The sequence below is a fragment of the Paramisgurnus dabryanus genome, chromosome 1 (assembly GCF_030506205.2).
Source record: "Paramisgurnus dabryanus chromosome 1, PD_genome_1.1, whole genome shotgun sequence".
In the NCBI taxonomy this organism is placed as follows: domain Eukaryota; kingdom Metazoa; phylum Chordata; class Actinopteri; order Cypriniformes; family Cobitidae; genus Paramisgurnus; species Paramisgurnus dabryanus.
In genome coordinates this window covers 50,730,664-50,750,798 of record NC_133337.1, presented here as the reverse complement: position 1 = coordinate 50,750,798, position 20,135 = coordinate 50,730,664, and the positions used below count along the sequence as shown (strand labels likewise).

Below are 20,135 nucleotides of genomic sequence, written 5' to 3'. Positions count from 1 at the left end.
TAAGACCTTTTATACATTTTTAACATATTTGAGCAACTGCACATTATTAACGCACTTGAATTTCCTCAATAATCCCATTTATCCAACTGACATTTTTTTTTATATGTGCCTGTAAATGAACAAAACAACTGCACATCCACGTATATTAGAGTGGGCATACATAATTCCCCTCCCACAGAGTTTCTCTCCACCCTTTCTGTTACAACGTACATTGTAGTCCGTGGAAGAAACACTGATTGAGGTTCAAAAGACCAGTGAGCTGAATGCATTTTATTATTAAAATTACAAATAATTGTTAGTGATTCCTTAGCTGCGATAAAGTCATGAAGGCACATCTCAACGCGCGCTGGATAATTTCGTCATGGTCCTAAAGCCGCCTACTCCTGTCTGCGATTGAACGTTTAATTCAAATTCAAAGATTTTAAGGGGACAACTGTCCGAGCTACAAGCAAATAAAGGTACGTATAACAAATATCGCATTTTCACAATATTGGTGAAATACTTTCAACCACATACTGTTCAAATATAGATTATTAAGGGGTGACAGAAGAATCTGACTGTAAATGGCTTCGCATGTTCAGCGGTCCTAAAGCCAGCCATTTTGTGTTATACTGCTTGGCGAAATAGTAGCTGTATACGTTAAAAGGCCTGTCGATTAGCCCTTGAACTATCGATGTAATGCAGTTGTATTGTTTCGATTCCACCTTCGAGTCTTTTTGAATAATTCCTAGTTACACTTAGATAAAGTGCAGTTTTGCCCTCAAGCTGCCCAGATGCCAACTTCCTTTGACAATAAGAGCGTTTCTCTATTAATTGTCCCTGAGGTCCTAATGCCGGCCATTTTGATCCGCTCCCTATTCTAACGCAATTACAATCAATGTACAAAAATGTACAATGGTAAATGTAGTTTATTTCAGATACCCTATATACAATAAATAAACACAGTGATTATTTTTATTATAAATCTGTGTTTTAGCTACTACAGCCATAAAAACAAAATGACTCTGATATCCTATGTTAATTACTTGAACTTATTTATTATGACAATTTACAGTATGAAGAATAACTATTAGCCAAACAAACTATGGGTCCCATGATAATGAACATGACTTAGGGTTAGAGGGAATGCTTAACTGGTGAATTTAGGACCCTAGGAACATAAGACCCTTCTTATTCTAACACATAGTAACAATCATTAAATCTATTATTATGTCCTTTTATAAAGCTCTAAATTAAAATACTGTAGACACTTATTGTGTGTTGTTGAAATGTTCTCCCCAGCAGCATCAGGATGGCCTCACCCCAACCAGGCAGCCCTCCATCGACAGAGCATTATACACCACCACCTTCTGAGAACGAGCCAAGCAATGACCAAGAGAACTTCTCTGAACAACCAACAAGAAAAAGAGGCAAAGGACGGCCTGCAAAAACTCTGCACACTTTTAAATGCTCAACCTGTCAGGATGCCTTTGGCAGCCCATCAACCCTACAGAGTCACAAGCTATCCGTGCATGGTAAAGACAAACAGCAGCAATACAGCTGTGGTAAATGCACTAAGACTTTTTCCAGCCGGGCACAGCTTTCCAAGCATCAGCGCTCCCATTCTGTTCAGCGTCCATTCCAGTGCTCGCAATGTCATAAGGCTTATAAGACAGCGATAGAGTTACGCAACCACGGCCGTTCGCACTCAGGCGAGAGGCCTTTTGTGTGTAATGACTGTGGCAAGGCATTTATGCAGGCTATTTGCCTGCGCATCCACATGACGCAGCACAGCGGCGAAAGGCCGTTCTCCTGCCCTCATTGCTCTAAGAGCTACCCCACGTTATCTAAGCTTAAAGTGCATCAACGGACACACACAGGTGAGAAGCCTTACTTTTGTGCAGAATGTGGCAAGAGTTTTGCCGACCCATCTGTATACCGTAAGCACAGGCGTAATCACCAAGGTCACCGCCCGTATTCTTGTGACCAGTGTGGTAAAACATACACAGAACTGAAGGACTTGAAGAACCATGAGCGTTCACATACGGGGGAGAAGCCTTACCTGTGCTCTGACTGTGGCAAAGCCTTCTCCCGTTCGTCATCTTTAGCGTGCCACTTGCGAATTCACTCTAAAAGCAAGCCATACCAGTGTGAACAGTGTGGGAAAGGTTTTACTCAGCTCTCTTCTTACCAGTCTCACCTTCGTACACACTCGGGTGAAAAGCCATTTCTATGTCCACAGTGTGGCAAGATGTTTTCAGATCCCTCTAGTTTCCGACGACACCAGAGGGCACATCAAGGATACAAGCCGTACCCGTGCGATAAGTGCACGAAAAAGTTTCGTCAGCCGGCTGACCTTGCAGTGCATCAGCGCGTGCATTCCGGTCAGCGGCCCTACAAATGCCAAAGCTGTGATAAAGCTTTCGTTGCTTCCTGGGATCTGCGGCGCCATATGCTGGTTCACACCGGTCTGCGGCCTTTCTCTTGCACGGAGTGTGGCAAGTCCTTTGCAGAACGCTCCAGTCTGAACAAACACAGAAGGGTGCATTCGGGTGAGCGTCCCTTCAAATGCCAGCTGTGTTTCAAGTCATTCGTTGTTTCTTCTAGTTTGCGCAAACATGAGAAGACGCACTTAGCTGAAAGGCCCTTGGAGGACCAACCTGCTCCGGAATCTGCTCAAGTGTTCCCCACCACTCTACCCCAGTTCTCCTGCTCTCACTGTGATATGATATTTGGGACATGGGAGGAGGTGCAGGCCCATACCACCCTTCACACTATCTCTCCCCCAGCTGATTCTACAGTGTCGGCTTTACCTGTTGGTCCACATGTTTGTGTGACCTGCCAGGCCGAGTTTGTTCAGCTGGCTGATCTACAGGCTCACGAGAAAATGCACCCTAAGCCACGACCCCACGTCTGTGACAACTGTGGTAAAGCTTTCCTGAATAAAGCCGGCCTTCGTAAACATCAGCGCATCCACTCAAACAGTCGTCCCCATTGCTGTGGTGTTTGTGGCAAGGCCTTTCTCTTTGCCGCCTACCTTCGCAAACATTTACGCACTCACCGCGACACAGAGTCCACAGCCTCCCTGCCACAGACGGACATTGTACATAGCCAACCCCTCCCATCTCCACCAAGCACTACATCACCTGATTCAGCTTCTATGTCTGTGTTCCTGTGACCGTATCATCATCGGCATTCCAGACAATGCCAACCATGTATATATGGACAAGGAAGAGGGACTCTTCAAATGAGATTACATTTTTGTAAAACAGAATTTTTGTAATCAAGAATTCTGAAAACCGTTAAAATATCATTTTTAAATTTGACAAAATTTCTCAGTGCATTAACATTAAAATTGACTTCGTTTGCCCTGTGATTGAAGTTAAGTATCTTTTGTTAAAGTTTATTTATCTTGTGCCAAGATTGCCAAGCTTTTTTAAGGTGTTTTATTAAAATGCATTGATTCATTTGTATCATAAGCACAGGTGTAACCCGGTTCATGTTACAGGCTATACACTTTTAATGAGTGTAATATTTGAATGATGAATTACTGTAGATATGAACTACTTCAACAATAAGAATCAATAAAAAATTCTACAAAATTTTGAACTGTATTTTTTAATTTATTTAAATGCAGGTTTAAATGCTTTGTCGAAGCACCAAACCGTATAGAGATTAATTTTTCATTATGCTTTTATGTTCGCATAGCCTACTACAAAGTTAAACTATATCATTGAACTAATATATTACTCCAGTTTTTCACAGATTCATTCCAAATAATGCTTCAGGTCCTTCATAGAACTGACACATTTAAACATCGATGACATTCTTCAAAAGTATATGCAATTAAGTATTTACGTCTAACGTGTCTAACATAAAAATGTAAGGTATGTGTTAGAATTACTGTAGCCATTTGCGCATGCGCGTAACAAGCTCAAACACCGCGCGCCCAGGTATTTGACCGCATTTTCCTCATTTCCTTATTTAGTAGATTGGATCTACTGTATGCGGCGCTTGCTGTTGTTGGTAAGTAACTTTTTTGTATGAAAGAACTGTTTTTGCTGTCAAAGACTATATCATTTTGAGTGCGTTGAACATTTCAGCGGCGTAAATTGTATCAATGCCTCTTTCGCTTAAAAATGACTGATACAATTAAAAATGTCTGTGAGGTTTAAAAATAGAATATATAGGTGTGTTCGACGTATCAGACTGATTGGCTTTTGACATCATAGTACTGCGAGATTAGACTGCTGCTCCGTATGCATGGGAGTCGCTCTCGCGGCGTTTTATGTCAAACGCCGTTTCTTTCTGCGCAGGCGAGAGCACTCACTGGTGTTGAAGCAGGTTAGACTTGTCGAGCTAGAAATGATTTCTTTATGGAGTCTAAAATGACGTTAACTTGTTTCCTCAGGGCTGCATATTTTAGGTGTGTGTTGAACAATCTTGTTCTCAGTCCAACTTTTTATTTTTTGGATGTGACTCGTGCCCTGAGTTCAAGTTCATGTTAAACTGTTCCCTAAATGCATGCATAATAATGAAAATAACATCATGGATATGTAGGAAAAATACATTCACTTGTGTTTGTACCATGTGTGGTAACTTTAACTAGTGCCCCAGGCAACGTACTCTTTTATCAAAATGCAAATTTCAGTGAAGGCGCCTGATATACAAGATAATATGATGCTACAGTTTAACAGAAAAAAAGTTTATAAACAGGACCCATAAATAGCAAAACATTATTATTTTTAATATTTTAAATTAATATGTAAATTATTTTCCCCTATTCTAATTCTCTTAATATATTGATCAGACAATAGAATAACCTAAATTAGACCGTTTAAGTAGTTTGTAAATAGAGAGTTTAGATCCATGTAAACAAAAACGTTGGTTTGCTTGATTGCACATATTTAAATTTTAAGTATTTAAATGCACTTTAAATAAGCTTTGATGTTTTTTAATTTAAAAACATATTCATATTTAAATATTTTCTCCCACAGTTGTTGCAGTCTTCTTTCTTTTGAATGTGACAGCCCTGCAAATAGTAAGTCATATGTGGCTTTAATAATCTGATTTATTTATGTTATTTGTTAAATATAATATGGTATCCGATAAATGATAATACTTCACATTTTTCTGTTTAGTATTGTGAACGTGGCAGAGTAAAGAATGCAAATTGCAACTAGCTAGCAGGTATTTGCTTCTGCATAATCTTAGGTACCACACATTTATATTTATGCATTTAGCACACGCTTTTATCCAAAGCCACTTACAGTGCTTTACAAGGTATACATTTTTATCAGTATGTGTGTTCCCTGGGTTTGAACAATGACCTTTTGCTAATGCAATACTAGACCACTGAGCTATACAAGAGCAAACAAAATATATTGTATGTCATATAGTATACAGGATACAAAATGTTCAGTTTATCGTAACCTTCAAAACTATAAGCATGTTTGGTTAAATGAAACACATGTTATTTAGTGCCCTGTCTATTTTTATAGCTACTAAATATGTTCCTTTATCTTATATATTGTGTAATAAATAAGTGAGTTGCACACCTGTTTTATGCGTTTTACATTAAAATATAAAATACATAAACATCATAAGAACAACAGGATAAGAAAAGCTTTTGCCTAACAGCTTACTTCTCAATTAAATGTTTACATGCATCGAAGCTCACTTAAATGTACTGTAAATGTAGCCATTGCATTGAGACTGTATTGATTAAATAGTTAAATTACATTTTATTACATTCATCTCTTAATGAATTGGGGATATATGTGTGCCCTAAAAATACACAAAGTTTGCCAATGATTTTTTTGTTTGAGTGTGAATAATCTGCCCTCAGGGTTTAGGTGTTTAGGTGTAATGTAATTTATATTGCAATTTGATATGACATCTAAATGATCTCATTCATCTGATCTTTTAAGTTCAATTCGGTTTCAGTTAAAAGTGGAGCAAAAAAGTGTGAGAAACCATATTGATGACGCTAACACTTTTGCAGACCTTATACAATGCAAAGCTCAGAATGACATTAGTGTTGGACAAACACACCAAGTCCACCAACGCCCTAAGAAACAGGTATGGCTACTTTTTCTTTTTTTAAATCAAAAGGCTGCTTTAAAAAGTTACATGTGTATTACATAGCATGCAAGCCGGTGCTTCAAAGATTATTTTATTTTAATGATGCAAACAAATTCTGAATTCAATAATTTCTATTCCTGAAACAGAAGAAACCAAAACATATCCACCTTAAAGAACAATGGCAGCGATTGTTACTGGTCTTATACCAATCCTTCGCACCGCAGTGGACTCAACCGCAACCTATAAAGGTCGCACGGTGTGGTTCGGCCTGCTCTCCATTCGCCTGGTGGTGATCTTTTTGGCTCAGTTTCCCTGGAAATCCCTGAACGAAGACTTCCACTGTAATGACACAGTCATCTGCAATAAATTCTGCTTTAATAAACATTTTGACAGGTCAATAACAATGACATGGCATTTCCTCTTCATCCTCCTTGTGCTCTCGGTTCTTATCATGGAGTTGTTCTCATCCCAGCTTCGACATTCCGTCCAAAAGAAGCAGGTGAAAGAAATGGAATCCCAAAATGAGCAGGTGTATCTTAATGATCCCATCACAACGGTGGGCGGTAAGATGAGGATAGATCTTCACAAGAGCAAAAACAGCGTGTTGGTGTACCTGTTCAGCGTGACACTTCGGATCATTGTGGAGGCTTTATTTGTGTACGACTTGCTCTTCTGGGTTCTGCCTAAAGTGAGTGACAGCATATACCAATGTAATGCAGCAGAGTTTAATGGATGTTCATCATACAACCTGTGTGTGGTCCGTGGATTAGCCGAAAAGAGAATGTCTGTCTATGCGCTGCTTTTTATGTCTATCCTGGTCATTGTTTTGAGCTGTCTGTTCTTTTTCTACTCAATATTTCACTATATTATTTGTAGTAAAGGGTAATGCATCTGTGTATGTGTTGTTTTATTATCTAAAATGCCTTCTCATTGTTTAATATTGCAATGATTGTTGTATTTTATAACATTTTTGTAATTTACTTTACTTTTTATATATGCTATAAACAAGATTTTTTTAAAAAAAATGCTAAAGAGAGCAGTGCATTGTTAAAATCATCTTTCATCATGACTTTTAACATGGTGTTTCTGCATCAGGGGTTTTTGTGTGGGTTGGGTGAGAAGTTGTTTTGTTTGCGTCCGTATCACTTCATGTTAGTGCTGACCTAGCTGTTTCATTTCAAAGTCCAACAGTTGTCCTTTCCAACCACTCAACAGTGCATGTGACCCATGCTATTGTATGGCAATTAATAAATGCTTTAGAAACAACAAAGTGTCATCATTAATGCTTGCTTTTGCTGGTCAGATTTTATTTATAATATTTCTCCTATAATTTACATGTATTAAATAAAGAGCAATCCAACTTCAACATATGTGCATTTTTAAGTAGTACAAGTTCAAGGTTTTAACAGACCACATTGCAAAATACATTTGGCTGATGGAGCCGGTTAGTTGCAAAGGTCACCATCACTGCAGCATTGTTTAATAACCTCCTTAGGCACTCGGGCCTCACACTCCTTTTCGGTGGCACATCTGCGCACCTCACCGTCTATGACAAAGAACATAAAAATTTTCAATAAGACATGCTTTTCAATTTTTGATAACGCTTTACAATAAGGTTCATTGGTTAACATTAGTTAATTACATTAGTTAACATGAACTAATAATGAATGATTTTAACAATTACAAGCTTTATTTCTATTAACTAACATTAACAAAGATAAATAAATACTGTAACAAATGTATTGCTCATGGTTAGTTCATGTTATTTAACTAATGTTAACTAATGAACCTTATTGTAAAGTGTCACCAAAGTTTTAAACATGACATGTAATAAAAAAGGTACTGTTCCAGTTTTTATTTGAGAAAACAAATTTGGCCAACTCACAGGCTGGATGTTGCATTGTGATCTTAATGCATTTATTGTGACCGGAGGCGCATTCTCTCTCCTCTATTTGATCACAGTAGGGATAGTCTTTGTCGATCTTTTTGCAGTGGTTACACCAAAGTGCCTGTGCAACTAAAAACACCAACATTTTGAATAGTTTTTGTTTTATTGTACTTTGCTGTAACTGTGATTAAAAACCTTTGAAACATCTGCTGTTATGTGATGAAATCATGGTGGTGCTGTACTGCATTATCTGCTAAGAAACAACCTCATAATAGGCTTGTGTATTGTATGAATTATAAAAATTATACTTATAAAAATTATAAAATTATACTTATTTGAAAAAAGTCATTTGCACACTCACCGCAGACGACACCTAAAAACACCACCAGAACCAATGTACGAGATTCCATGTTTTTGCTTTAAACTAGTCTATTAGAAAAAAACAATAATAATTTATTCAATGTGGAACAGAAACCACAGCAACAGTGAATGTGAAGGTTAAGAAATACGGATTTATCAATGTAAGTCAAAAATAATAAATACGATCTGACATGATATTAAATCTCTTACCTTCTTAATCTGAACTGTTCCTCTAGAAATTGTCTAAAAGATCAACAAAGCAAATACTTTGTATATATATGACATGCAAGTGTCCGCCTCCCTGACCTATTATATCGGCTCAGGTGTATCACATATCTTCTGTATCTTCTGTGCCAGATCCTCAGATTAAATACCATGTTTAAATAGCAGCTCTAATAGCATAAAAACAACTTTTAAATTGTAATTTTTAAAGTTTATTAACATTTCATTCAATAGCAAAAGTGACTTATTGAATACACTGACATCTTTAAAAACAATGAAAACCTCATTCAAAAGCTGACCATGTACATAATACTGTATCTGTGATTTAACTTGAAATTTTGTTAAAAAAGAAATATTTTAAGGTACAAACTGAGAATTAATAATTTAGATATAAAAGACATGATTCCCACAGTTTGCCACAATATTCAGGTCATAGGCTTTGTGTGCAGAACAATGGTGTAACATTACACTGTCCCACCCTGATGTGCTGGTTATACCCTACGGCTAAAGCAAAAACACAAACATTCTTGTTTACAGCAACAACAGATTCATTTCTTAATGTTTCTATCTTTTAAAATTTTACATGAACAGATTTGCAGATGTTATTCTTTATAAACACAAAGTAAACTTCTTATACTGAATAAGTATAATAGAAAAAATATGTTTTTTTATCTAAAAGTGATTGACTTATCACACTGATCCAACAAACACCAACCAACACCAATCAACTAACATTGATCCAACAAATGTAAATTGCAATGTTGGTGTTGGTTGGAGTTTGTGGGATTGGTATGAATTGTATAAAAATATACTGAACGCTATCCAGAAAAATAATAATCGCAACAAAATCCCATTAACAAATGATCACATTTATGAATGACAGAAAGGGTCTTTTTCCGTTGGCGGTCTCTGGCCATCTTAATACGGAAATGTGCTGTAATCCACAGAATTTTCTTTATACAGATACATCGAAAGGATCATACCACATATCTGCAGAGAAAACAGAATGTATTTATATAAATAAACATCATATAATATCTTAACATAGCACTCACTTAACCATCCCAGTCAAATAATGCTTATTATACTGCTCAAACAAACCCTAAGGGATGAAATAGTCACATTCGCACTACAAACTAGGGATTATTCAGTGGGAACTATCACACCTCAAACAAGATATACCTTGCCAGTATTCCACTCTGAAATCTCTGTGAGGAAAAAATAATTAACAAATAACCATATGGACCTTTGTGCAATCATATTCTGTAACTCCAAACTTACAAAACAAACGCGAAACCTACAGAGCCCCTAAGGGGACATGGAGCAAAAATTTAATTAAGTTTAGTTTCATGTGCTCACGTGAAACTTTCATGTGCTCATTCGAAACTTTCATGTGCTCATGCGAAACTTTCATGTGCTCACGCGAAACCTTCATGTGCAGAATTCTTTTTAAAGTTTAGTTTCGAAAGTTTCACGTGCGCGTGCGATAGTTTCACGCAAGCACGCGATAGTTTCATGCGAGCACGCAAAACTAAACTTAAAAAAAATTCTGCACATGAAGGTTTTGCGTTAGCACATGAAAGTTTCACGTGAGCACATGAAAGTTTCACGTGAGCACATGAAACTAAACGTTAGATTTTTTACTCCAATGTCACCTTAGGGGCTCCGTAATAACCTGAGAAGAATGCTTGTGAATAATAAAACTAAATGTGTGTGAACACAATTTTGTTTTTCCCATGCCAAGCACCATGCATTAATGTAGCTTATTACACGGCACTAATATATGCTTCATTCTGATTGGTCAGTCACGACATTCCATGGTGTGTTATTCAGAGATAAAAACCGCCTGAAACTAATAACAAACGTTAACCCAGATGCAAATCATTTTAACATGTAAGGTTTAATATTACACAAAAATTTAATATAAATGTCTTTTAATAACATATACACTCATCTAAAGGATTATTAGGAACACCATAGTAATATTGTGTTTGACCCCCTTTCGCCTTCAGAACTGCCTTAATTCTATGTGGCATTGATTCAACAAGGTGCTGAAAGCATTCTTTAGAAATGTTGGCCCATATTGATAAGATAGCATCTTGCAGTTGATGGAGATTTGTGGAATTCACATCCAGGGCACGAAGCTCCCGTTCCACCACATCCCAAAGATGCTCTATTGGGTTGAGATCTGGTGACTGTGGGGGCCATTTTAGTACAGTGAACTCATTGTCATGTTCAAGAAACCAATTTGAAATGATTCAAGCTTTGTGACATGGTGCATTATCCTGCTGGAAGTAGCCATCACAGAATGGGTACATGGTGGTGATAAAGGGATGGACATGGTCAGAAACAATGCTCAGGTAGGCCATGGCATTTAAACGATGCACAATTGGCCCTAAGGGGCCTAATGTGTGCCAAGAAAACATCCCCCACACCATTACACCACCACCAGTATCCTGCACAGTGGTAAAAAGACATGATGGATCCATGTTCTCATTCTGTTACGCCAAATTCTGACTCTACCCTCTGAATGTCCCAACAGAAATCGAGACTCATCAGACCAGGCAACATTTTTCCAGTCTTCAACTGTTTAATTTTGGTGAGCTTGTGCAAATTGTAGCCTCTTTTTCCTATTTGTAGTGGAGATGAGTGGTACCCGGTGGGGTCTTCTGCTGTTGTAGCACATCTGCCTCAAGGTTGGACGTGTTGTGGCTTCACAAATGCTTTGCTGCATACCTCGGTGGTAACAAGTGGTTATTTCAGTCAAAGTTGCTCTTCTATCAGCTTGAATCAGTCGGCCACATTCTGGATGTTTTTCTCTTTTCACACCATTCTTTGTAAACACTAGAAATGATTGTGCATGAAAATCCCAGTAACTGAGCAGATTGTGAAATACTCAAACCGACCCGTCTGGCACCAACAACCATGCCACGCTCAAAACTTGCTTAAATCACCTTTCTTTCCCCTTCTGACATTCAGTTTGGGGTTCAGGAGATTGTCTTGACCAGGACCACACCCCTAAATGCATTGAAGCCGTGTGATTGGTTGATTAGATAATTGCATTTATGATAAATTGAACAAGTTGTCTTAATAATCCTTTATGTGAGTGTATGACATTATATTTATAAATTATTAAACCAAATAGGGTGTTTGTGATGTTTGAACTACTTATCTTAAAACGTAAAGTAAACAGAGTGTCCTCGCGGAAGGTCTGCATTCGTTAAAAATGAGCAAATAAAATATTTAAAATCAATATTTATTGTTCCTTGCCTTACTTTTGAGATAAATAGCCGTGTAATAAGCAGGATAATGTAATGTTGTTATCGCGAAATAAGCCCCTTCAGTGTGATACAAGACTAAGCACTCTGTCGGGGCTTATTTCTGCGATAACAACGTGTTGCCTACATTATCCCTTACATTACACCTCACAGGTTTAAACCACTCAACACCACATGAGTCACAAACATTAACCTTGACAGCTGAACATGGCTGCCATGCGATTTTCTACGACAACATCGCCGTTTGCAGTTGAGGCAATAGTAGATCACGAGACATATCCATTGAAGACACTATAGGACATAACATCAAATAGTCCAGACATTTAACGCAGGCTTAACTTTTTAAGGATGACTTCAGTTTGAATAAAGTCTGGATATAGAAAGGATTAAAGTAGTTTGCATCAAAACTGGGTCTAAATAGTTTATGATTCTTATTTTCTTACCTCCACCGCAGCAGTGGCTAAAATAACCACCAAAATGAAGAGAAGATTATTGTTCACCCAGTCTATAATTTTTTTACTGCAACCCTTTGCAACAGAAAAAAACGCATCAAATTAGTTTAAAGTAAAATTAAGTGATCTGTTATAAAACACGTGGCAAAATAGCCTCTGAAAATATACCTTGTCATAAGTGCTGCAGTTGTAATTTGAAATGGAAGAATTTTTACATTGGGGACACTGATCCTCGATTTTATGTATTGCGTCAGTGGCATTTTCTATATAGTAGCATGAACAGGGTACATGATTCCAGTCGTATTTTCCGCCCCATCCACAGCATTCGCCCTGCAGATACATGCAGATATATTTTTGAATGCAAGTGTCAAACAACAAAACTTTCAAGTTTCATCATATCATGATCATATGTACAGACTGTTGAAAATGTTTGTCTTGTTGCATACTTCAGTGTGTTGTTTTGTGTATATATTGTGCTTATGCGACACATCTCACCGTTTCCTGAATGTACTCAAGGGTTTTCTCAAATTTCCGAAGACTGGAATCATTCTTTTCAAATGACTTTATTAGTGAAAACGTTTGCTCCTTCAGTTTATTCTCCAGCTGACAGAGGGAAGTCAAAGATTTTATGGGTATAGTTTTCTGATTTACTTGAACTAAAACATGACACCATCAACATATTAAAAATTAAGGTGCTTAAAAGATAATTCACATCAATGCCATAGAAGAAACATTTTTGGTACCATTTAGACAAAGGTTTTTTAAAGAAATTTTCTTTCTTACTTTTTTATCATCTGAATAACCATTTTTCACAACAAAAAACTGTTTGTTAAACAGAAAAGTTCTTCAGATGGTAAAAGTGCATGCAACCAAAAATGTGATCTTCATGCTTCAGTTACCTCCGTCGTCTGTGTGTAGAGAAGAACCCCACCCACTATCTGTGCCGCGAAAAGAACCGTCAGAAGAATGAAGTACTGCAGATGAACAAAACTTATGTCAACAGCTGTTAACAGCTCAGTGAAGCAGATCTTAGAGAAGATCGACTCACTGATAAACCATAAACAACAGGGTGTAGCTCAACCCCCAAGAGATATTAGTGACTGTTACCAGAATCATACCAAGGAGTATTTGCATCTCATATACAAACTTACAGTTGCTAGTAAGCATTTGACAGTCCTCAGAGATCCCAAACACCCCAGAAAGCCCAATGACAAAGTCACAGATCCACTGATGATCAGTAAGTTGGAGAAGAGAGAGCTGGAGATGTAGGGAATGATGGCCACTGCAAAACACATTGAATAAATGCTCACAAGAAAATAGATAAACAAAAAAAATCAGTGATTTGTTAATAAAGTCCTTGCACAAAATATAAGACTTACTGAAATCGTTTTCATTTGAAAATTGCACCAATAGTCCCAAAGCTAAGACTAGCGATCCGAAAATCTAAAGGATAAAATCTTAATGTTTTAGACAGTTTTATTCATTTTTTTTTACAGACATCATGCCTTAGGACACATAAGTAATGTACTCACAAAGAACATTAGGTTAAAGAGGAACAGGAAGTATTTGGTGAAACTGAGGCAGAACTCAGACGCCATATCTGTAAGCACAAAAAATTAAAAATATAAATAATTTTAAAAAGGTCAATTGTTTAAATCTTCTAACATTCATTGCTAAAAATGAAAAGTCTCATTATTTCACATTAGTCTCAGCGATTGAGGATCGAAACATAGTTGTCAAAACTGTACAAATTTTGGTGTGACTCAGTTTGGTGCTTTTTACAAGAACTTTTCACTTTTCTCTGTGGGAACAGCATGTGTTTCACATTTGTTTTTTATTTGTTTACACTGATTTTGTGCCCCGAAGAATACAACATAATAACTCTCAATTCCTCTCACAAAAACAGGGTAAAGAATCTCCCCCGTATTCTCGTATTTCCTTGCCTATGGTGATGAAACCAAAGCTATCATTTTACACAGGCATCTCATTAACTTTTCAAGCACTCACCGGCACATGGGACAAAAGTGCTTTGTTAGCTCTGATGACAATGTGAAAATATGTCCTTTGGCATTTACATAAATTCACAATGTTTTTAACCACTACATCCTGTTCAGTTTTTATATTTCTCCCTTACGGTGTTTTACTGTGGCTAGAAGCTGTGATAACATACAGCATTTACGTAAAACAATGTCAGTTTAAAGTAAAAAAAAAAATTCTCATCAGCTTTTTCAGTGGCTGGATTGTCTCATAAATGTTACACTCAGATAAAAGTTGTCAACGGGGCGGTACCTTTTCAGAAAGCACACTTTGTACCTAATAACTACATGGTACCTCTAAGGTATACGCTGGTACCTTAGAGCAGTGGTTCCCAAACTTTTTCAGCGTGTGGCCCCCCTTGTGTACGGTGCTTTCCTTCGCGGTCCCCCAAAGAAAATGTGTGACAAAAAACTGTTCTAAAACTCAACATTTTAATAAAAAAAACATTAAATTATACAAAAATTTGTGCTTTTGGTTAGTAGCCTTATTTTTTTAGGTATAATTACACAGAATTAATGATAAATTAATGTATTTCATAAAATGTCATAAAACTGGGAAAAAATCTCACGGCCCCCAGTTTGAAAACCACTGCCTTAGAGGGACATACTGGTACCTACATATCTGTACCTAAATGGTACATATTAGGACCTTTTTAAAAGATACTATCCCAGGTACAACTTTGTACCTTTTTTCTGAGAGTGTTAAGCTTTTGATTAAGGTCTTACATTTCCTGCTAGATTTAAAACTAACATTTAAACCAGAAAAAAATAAAGATTTTAACTTACCTTAAATAAACAGGTCAAAGTCAGATACTGTTGATAATGCAGAAAAATGAAATGTGGTCGTCTCTCTTGAGATCATGTAAAACAAACTTTGCATAAGTATAATACTTAATTCTGATTCGTTGTATTGCCTTTGAGTTCCATCCTGTGCGTCAAGCATCATAGACTCCATCAGCGGCGAGGCATGTGCATAAGACACCTAGCATAAATAAAATATCAGCTTCCTTTCTCTTTAGAGCTATGGGGGCAGTTTCATGGACAGGTTTAGATTAATCCACGACTATAGGCCTTAGTTATATTAGACACTTAAGTCTTTTTATTTTTACAAACATACCTAACAAAAAACAGGTGTGCATCTTGAGACAAAACAATGGCATTGATATATGTTAAGATATGTCAGTGCAAGGTGTTCTTAAATTAAGCCTGATCAATTATGCATTTTACTCTGGGACATAAGCCCTGTCTGGGAAACTCCTAATGTTTTTGTGAGATAGCGCATATACACATTTTGAGAGCCATTCTCATTTGTTAAAAATGTTGGTTTGTAAACAAGGATGTGTTATTTTTTTTACATATTTTTTGTATTATGCTATTTAACACATTATCTCCTGGTTTCACAGACAAGGCTTAAGACTCATGATTCATCTGTCTCAACTGAAAATAACTTGCACCATTAATTTGTCTCAAGAATAGATACACACCACTAACAGTTTTTCTAAGGCATGTTTATAAAAGATACATCTTAATTTAACTAAGGCCTAGTCCTGGCTTAAGCTAAGCCTTATCTGTGAAACCAGTGGCCGGTTGCATAAACTTGTCTTAAAATTTAGTCATGATTTTTTTCTTCAAGACGGATTATAACTGTTTAAAGTATGTTACATATAAAGGTAGATTGGTCCAATTTAAATCCAAATAATAAGACTGATTAGCTCTAACTAATTGCTGGTTAGTCAGGCTCATTCTTAAGACGCAGTCTCAACTTCACGGCTATATTTTTATGCAACCGGCAACAGGCCTATGTGTCATTTTAACACATTATGGGTCCTATTTTAAGGATCTAAAGGCATGGTCTAAAGCACACGGCGCAAATGGAGGAATGGCGAAGAAGACCACCAGTTTAAGATTGATTTTAAAAAATCTGTTGTGTTACATTTATTGAAATGGTTATTTTTGTAATTAGAGCTTTGGTTCTCCTTAAAAATCATTATTTCAGTCATTGGAGTAACAAGTAAAATAAGCAGTGTTTTACTTGCTGATAACGTATGATGCATGATCACTGTAATCTCAAAAAGTTTTTTATGAAAATAATTTACAAATATGCAAAAAAAGTTTTGCATAAGTAAAAATAATTTATTTGTAACATACGGAGAGACGTGGAGACGCGTATCTCATATATTCAGAGGTACACAGTCATCATATACAATAAGTCTGTGGGGTAGCATGAAAAATTTGTACAAAATAAATAAATAAATGCAATATAAGCACCTTTTAAAAGCAAAAAAATCTGTGTACTTACCAGGCATGGGTATATAATAATTTACATTACATTTTAATCCTTTCATTTGTCATATTTGAAGACGTTTGTGTGCTGCTGCGCCTCCACATGTGTATGCTGGGTTGTTATAACCCAGGTTTAGTAAAATATGGGCAAACCAAATTGATGGTTAAAAACTCAGTATAGTTCATTTAAACTAAACAGTTAGGTTTTTAGTTGTACCCACTATGGGTTTAAAGCGACCCAGTGTCTATGATTTCAATTTGTGTTGATTTTTCTGACTTTTTGTGATATTTTTCAAACTGTGTGCATCCCATTCTGCCAAATCTGGAACATTTAATAGATTTGACATTCATGAAAATTAACCATAACTCATTTATTCTTTTTTTAAGTATGCACTTGATTTCAATTCATTTTTACTTTGCTGTCAGGATGTCAATGAAGAGTTCTCCAATGGGACAAAAGAAATGATCTCAGACGAAAGAGCCTCCTCGTAAGAGTCATTTAAACAACATGGAACATGAGGTCAGAGATCAGGGTTAATTCATCTGAGGTCACAATTATGCCTCCCACAGGGTCAGAAATTTCTGCTCTCATTCTCTGTTTCAACACACCTAATGGTACATCTGCCTTACCTCCACCCCGTCCTATATGTAGCTATGGCACAATTAGCGATAGGTAATTAGGTGGTGCTTTTCAGGGCCTCCCTGTTAATGGATTGCAAGGGGCAAAAAGTACAGTAATTACATGAAGGTCAAAGTGCAGTTATTACATTTTTCGGTAACATTTTACAATAAGGTTGTATTAGTAAACACGAATAAATGCATTACCTTACATGAACAATTAAATGTTTTAATTCTTGTTAGTCAATGTCAATACAGTTATTCATTGCATTAATTAATATTAACAGTTACAATGCTTGATTTTATAAACATATTAGTAAATGCAGAAATTAACATAAACTAAGATAAATAAATGCTGTGAAAGTATCGTTTATTGTTAGTTTATGTTAGCTAATACATTAACCTATTGTTAACAAATACAGCCTTATTGTAAAGTGTTACCAAGTTTTCTATAGATTTTATTTTTAACTTTTGTAAATGTGAACTGAATTGATTAATTGCTCTCAAGTGAATCTTAATTTTCACTAATGAAGGGTAATTCATTTGTGTGAACATGCTGCATAATGTGTTCTGTGATGCCACCAGGTGTATAAAAGAGAGACATGCCCTCATTCAGACCTACATACACAGTAATTCCCGTTGGTTTGCTACAATTTATTTTGTGTCAAAGGAATACAGTCTGTTTTTCTGAAATCCAGTATTTTTATTATTTTTTCACATCAACAACTCTCACAAGGTAAGTATTATCTGTATTTATTGTAAGTTTAAAGTTAAATGTACTTTACAGAAATCAATTTACTAGAAATGTATTTTTTATTATACTTGTAAAGTTTTTTCAGCATTAGATGAAACAAACAACATATTTGATTTAGAAGTTTTTTTGCATGGTTTCTAATGTGCATAATGTTTTATTGCAAAGAGGAGAGGAAAAATAAAATATTTATGAACACATATTGTGAAGAAAACAACTGCATTTTAATGTATTTTTTAACATTTAAATGTCAAATATAACCCCAGTTTGTCCTGTTATGTGTTTAACACGTGAGTATGTTTTATCATGATAAAACCAAAAGAAAATGTATCATCATAAAATACATCTCAAGCCATAACGTTTATTTGCGTTTTATATAGATGCCTTGCAAGTGACATCAGAGATTACATTTCACAACAATAAATGTAATGTTGTCCTGTATGTTAGTATTATACATTGCTAAATAAATAACATAACAATATTTTTTCTTAACTGAGAAAATGAATAAGGGATGAGGACCTTGAAAAGATTTTACCCTCCACTGTCTGTCTTCACAGATGCAGACAGGCTTTGCTCTAATATGTGTCTCACTCTGTATCTTCACTGCACATCTCTCAAGGACGTATGGCATGACACTCATGGTACATCTACTATCCTCATTTATCGTACTACAACCAAGATGACTATTATTCTTCATTCGGTTTATGTATTTCTGTCCATCCCACAGAATCCAGAGAAAAGGGGCTGGACTCTGAACAGTGCTGGTTACTTACTAGGACCATGTAAGTAGATTTCATATAGACCATCACAAAAATATTGGGCAAAGATGTATTTAAACTGTTTTCTTTCATAGATGCTCAAGGAAATCTTAATGTACGACACAGAGCTACGGTGGGCAGGAGAGACATCTTGAATGAGATTTCCAGCTTACCAACATATCAGACATCAAATGGTTAGACTTTAAAGCATTTATAGTGATTGATTATTATCATTATTATTTTTAATAATAAGAATAAAGTAATAAACATGGCATAAGGGACAACCTTAAAGATAAGGATTTCAGTACATTAATTATTTTCTACAGTATGTCATTTAGTCCCTTTATCAAATTCTGCATTACGTTTTTATCTTATTAGTATTTTATATCAGGTTAGTTCACAAATAAACCATAAATGTGTCATATTGTGTGACAAAGCAAAAATTTAGACAAAATTTGAAGAAAAACTCTCTATTTCTGAATCAAAATCTAATTCCTTTTTTTTTTTAAATAATATAGATGATTCGTATCTTCTTTCACTGTTGGCTAATCTCGCAAACCTGCGTTCAAAAGGTAAATAAGAGAATTGCTTATTTAATTAGATTACTTTTATTTCTACTCAAAGAAAAACATTTTATTTGATTATTGGCAGGTAACATTGGTCTTTATCTTTTTCAGAAATGGCAATGAATGAAGATTTCAGTAGCCCTTTAATAAGTGACCATACAAAAAATTAACCCATTTTTACTTTTGTAGTGCTGCTACTCTGTACCCTCATCTTTCATGATTTATGTTACAAAATTCATTTGTTGTTATAAAAGTAGAATACAGATCCACATGCAAAATAAATCACACTGACTTGTTTATTAATCTTCTTTATGTACAATCAATCTGTCGCTGTGTTGGTGTATTATTTTCTTCTTCAGGGTTGAAATAAAGTTAACATTCAATCTAAGTAATAAAAAATAAGTTTTATTAAATTACATTTATTTCTGACTTCTTTGAAAAAATGAGGTTTCACCTTTCCTATTCAAGGAGAGATAGCCTTTTGCAGTATTTTTTTGCAATAATGGAGAAAAACGCTATTGGCGCCATCTAGTGGCAAATAGCTGAAATGACATGGGATTGCAATGCAAAAAACAAACGAAAAAGCGTATAATGTAAAAATAATGTACGCCAATTTACTAAGAATAAGTAGCCTATTTCACAATCATAAAACCAATAGTTAAAAAAGTAAAATGTCGTACACAGGGTTGAAGTCCAAAAACAAAGGCAAACAGGGCCGAACACAGGACAGTCTGGTAATCCAGAAACAGGCAATGGTCAAAAAGTGACACCCGCTTTCGAAACACTTATGAATGATCTATTGTTGGTTTGGAGCGTGTATCAAATTAGACAAGTCACGTGATTTCGTTACGTCATTACTG

General features: G+C 35.9%; 4 protein-coding genes across 10 annotated transcripts; 3 read left to right on the top strand and 1 right to left on the bottom strand.

Moving 5' to 3' along the window:
• Positions 1 to 175: 175 nt before the first annotated feature.
• Positions 176 to 3,583, top strand: znf668 (zinc finger protein 668). 2 transcript variants are annotated; one of them, XM_065262905.2, is made up of 2 exons: positions 176 to 458; positions 1,285 to 3,583. In XM_065262905.2, the coding sequence occupies exon 2, from the start codon at positions 1,292 to 1,294 to the stop codon at positions 3,155 to 3,157; it is 1,866 nt and encodes a 621-aa protein (XP_065118977.2). In that variant the 5' UTR covers positions 176 to 458; positions 1,285 to 1,291; the 3' UTR covers positions 3,158 to 3,583. The 2 variants fall into 2 exon arrangements, with proteins under 2 accessions (XP_065118977.2, XP_065118976.2); XM_065262904.2 differs by having other exon boundaries at positions 1,282 to 3,583.
• A 318-nt stretch (positions 3,584 to 3,901) lies between these two features.
• On the top strand, positions 3,902 to 7,311 carry gjz1 (gap junction protein zeta 1). 6 transcript variants are annotated; one of them, XM_065262767.2, is made up of 5 exons: positions 3,902 to 4,005; positions 4,977 to 5,020; positions 5,121 to 5,169; positions 5,984 to 6,060; positions 6,210 to 7,311. In XM_065262767.2, exon 5 carries the CDS (start codon positions 6,242 to 6,244, stop codon positions 6,947 to 6,949), a length of 708 nt encoding a protein of 235 aa, XP_065118839.1. In that variant the 5' UTR covers positions 3,902 to 4,005; positions 4,977 to 5,020; positions 5,121 to 5,169; positions 5,984 to 6,060; positions 6,210 to 6,241; the 3' UTR covers positions 6,950 to 7,311. The 6 variants fall into 6 exon arrangements, with proteins under 6 accessions (XP_065118839.1, XP_065118836.1, XP_073671480.1 ...); XM_065262764.2 differs by having other exon boundaries at positions 3,903 to 4,005; positions 5,926 to 6,060; positions 6,210 to 7,310; XM_073815379.1 differs by having other exon boundaries at positions 3,903 to 4,005; positions 5,910 to 6,060; positions 6,210 to 7,310.
• Positions 7,312 to 7,349: 38 nt separating this feature from the next.
• Positions 7,350 to 15,177, bottom strand: cd37 (CD37 molecule). Its single transcript, XM_065262762.2, has 12 exons — positions 15,086 to 15,177; positions 13,796 to 13,863; positions 13,643 to 13,706; positions 13,415 to 13,545; positions 13,163 to 13,237; positions 12,759 to 12,866; positions 12,432 to 12,593; positions 12,255 to 12,338; positions 8,522 to 9,523; positions 8,313 to 8,380; positions 7,949 to 8,080; positions 7,350 to 7,609 (listed from the first exon to the last, which is right to left on the bottom strand). The coding sequence occupies exons 2-9, from the start codon at positions 13,859 to 13,861 to the stop codon at positions 9,452 to 9,454; spliced, it is 762 nt and encodes a 253-aa protein (XP_065118834.2). The 5' UTR covers positions 13,862 to 13,863; positions 15,086 to 15,177; the 3' UTR covers positions 7,350 to 7,609; positions 7,949 to 8,080; positions 8,313 to 8,380; positions 8,522 to 9,451.
• Positions 15,178 to 17,837: 2,660 nt separating this feature from the next.
• On the top strand, positions 17,838 to 20,135 carry gall (galanin-like). Its single transcript, XM_065262922.2, has 6 exons — positions 17,838 to 17,936; positions 18,509 to 18,592; positions 18,679 to 18,733; positions 18,805 to 18,903; positions 19,228 to 19,281; positions 19,387 to 20,135. Exons 2-6 carry the CDS (start codon positions 18,509 to 18,511, stop codon positions 19,443 to 19,445), a joined length of 351 nt encoding a protein of 116 aa, XP_065118994.1. The 5' UTR covers positions 17,838 to 17,936; the 3' UTR covers positions 19,446 to 20,135.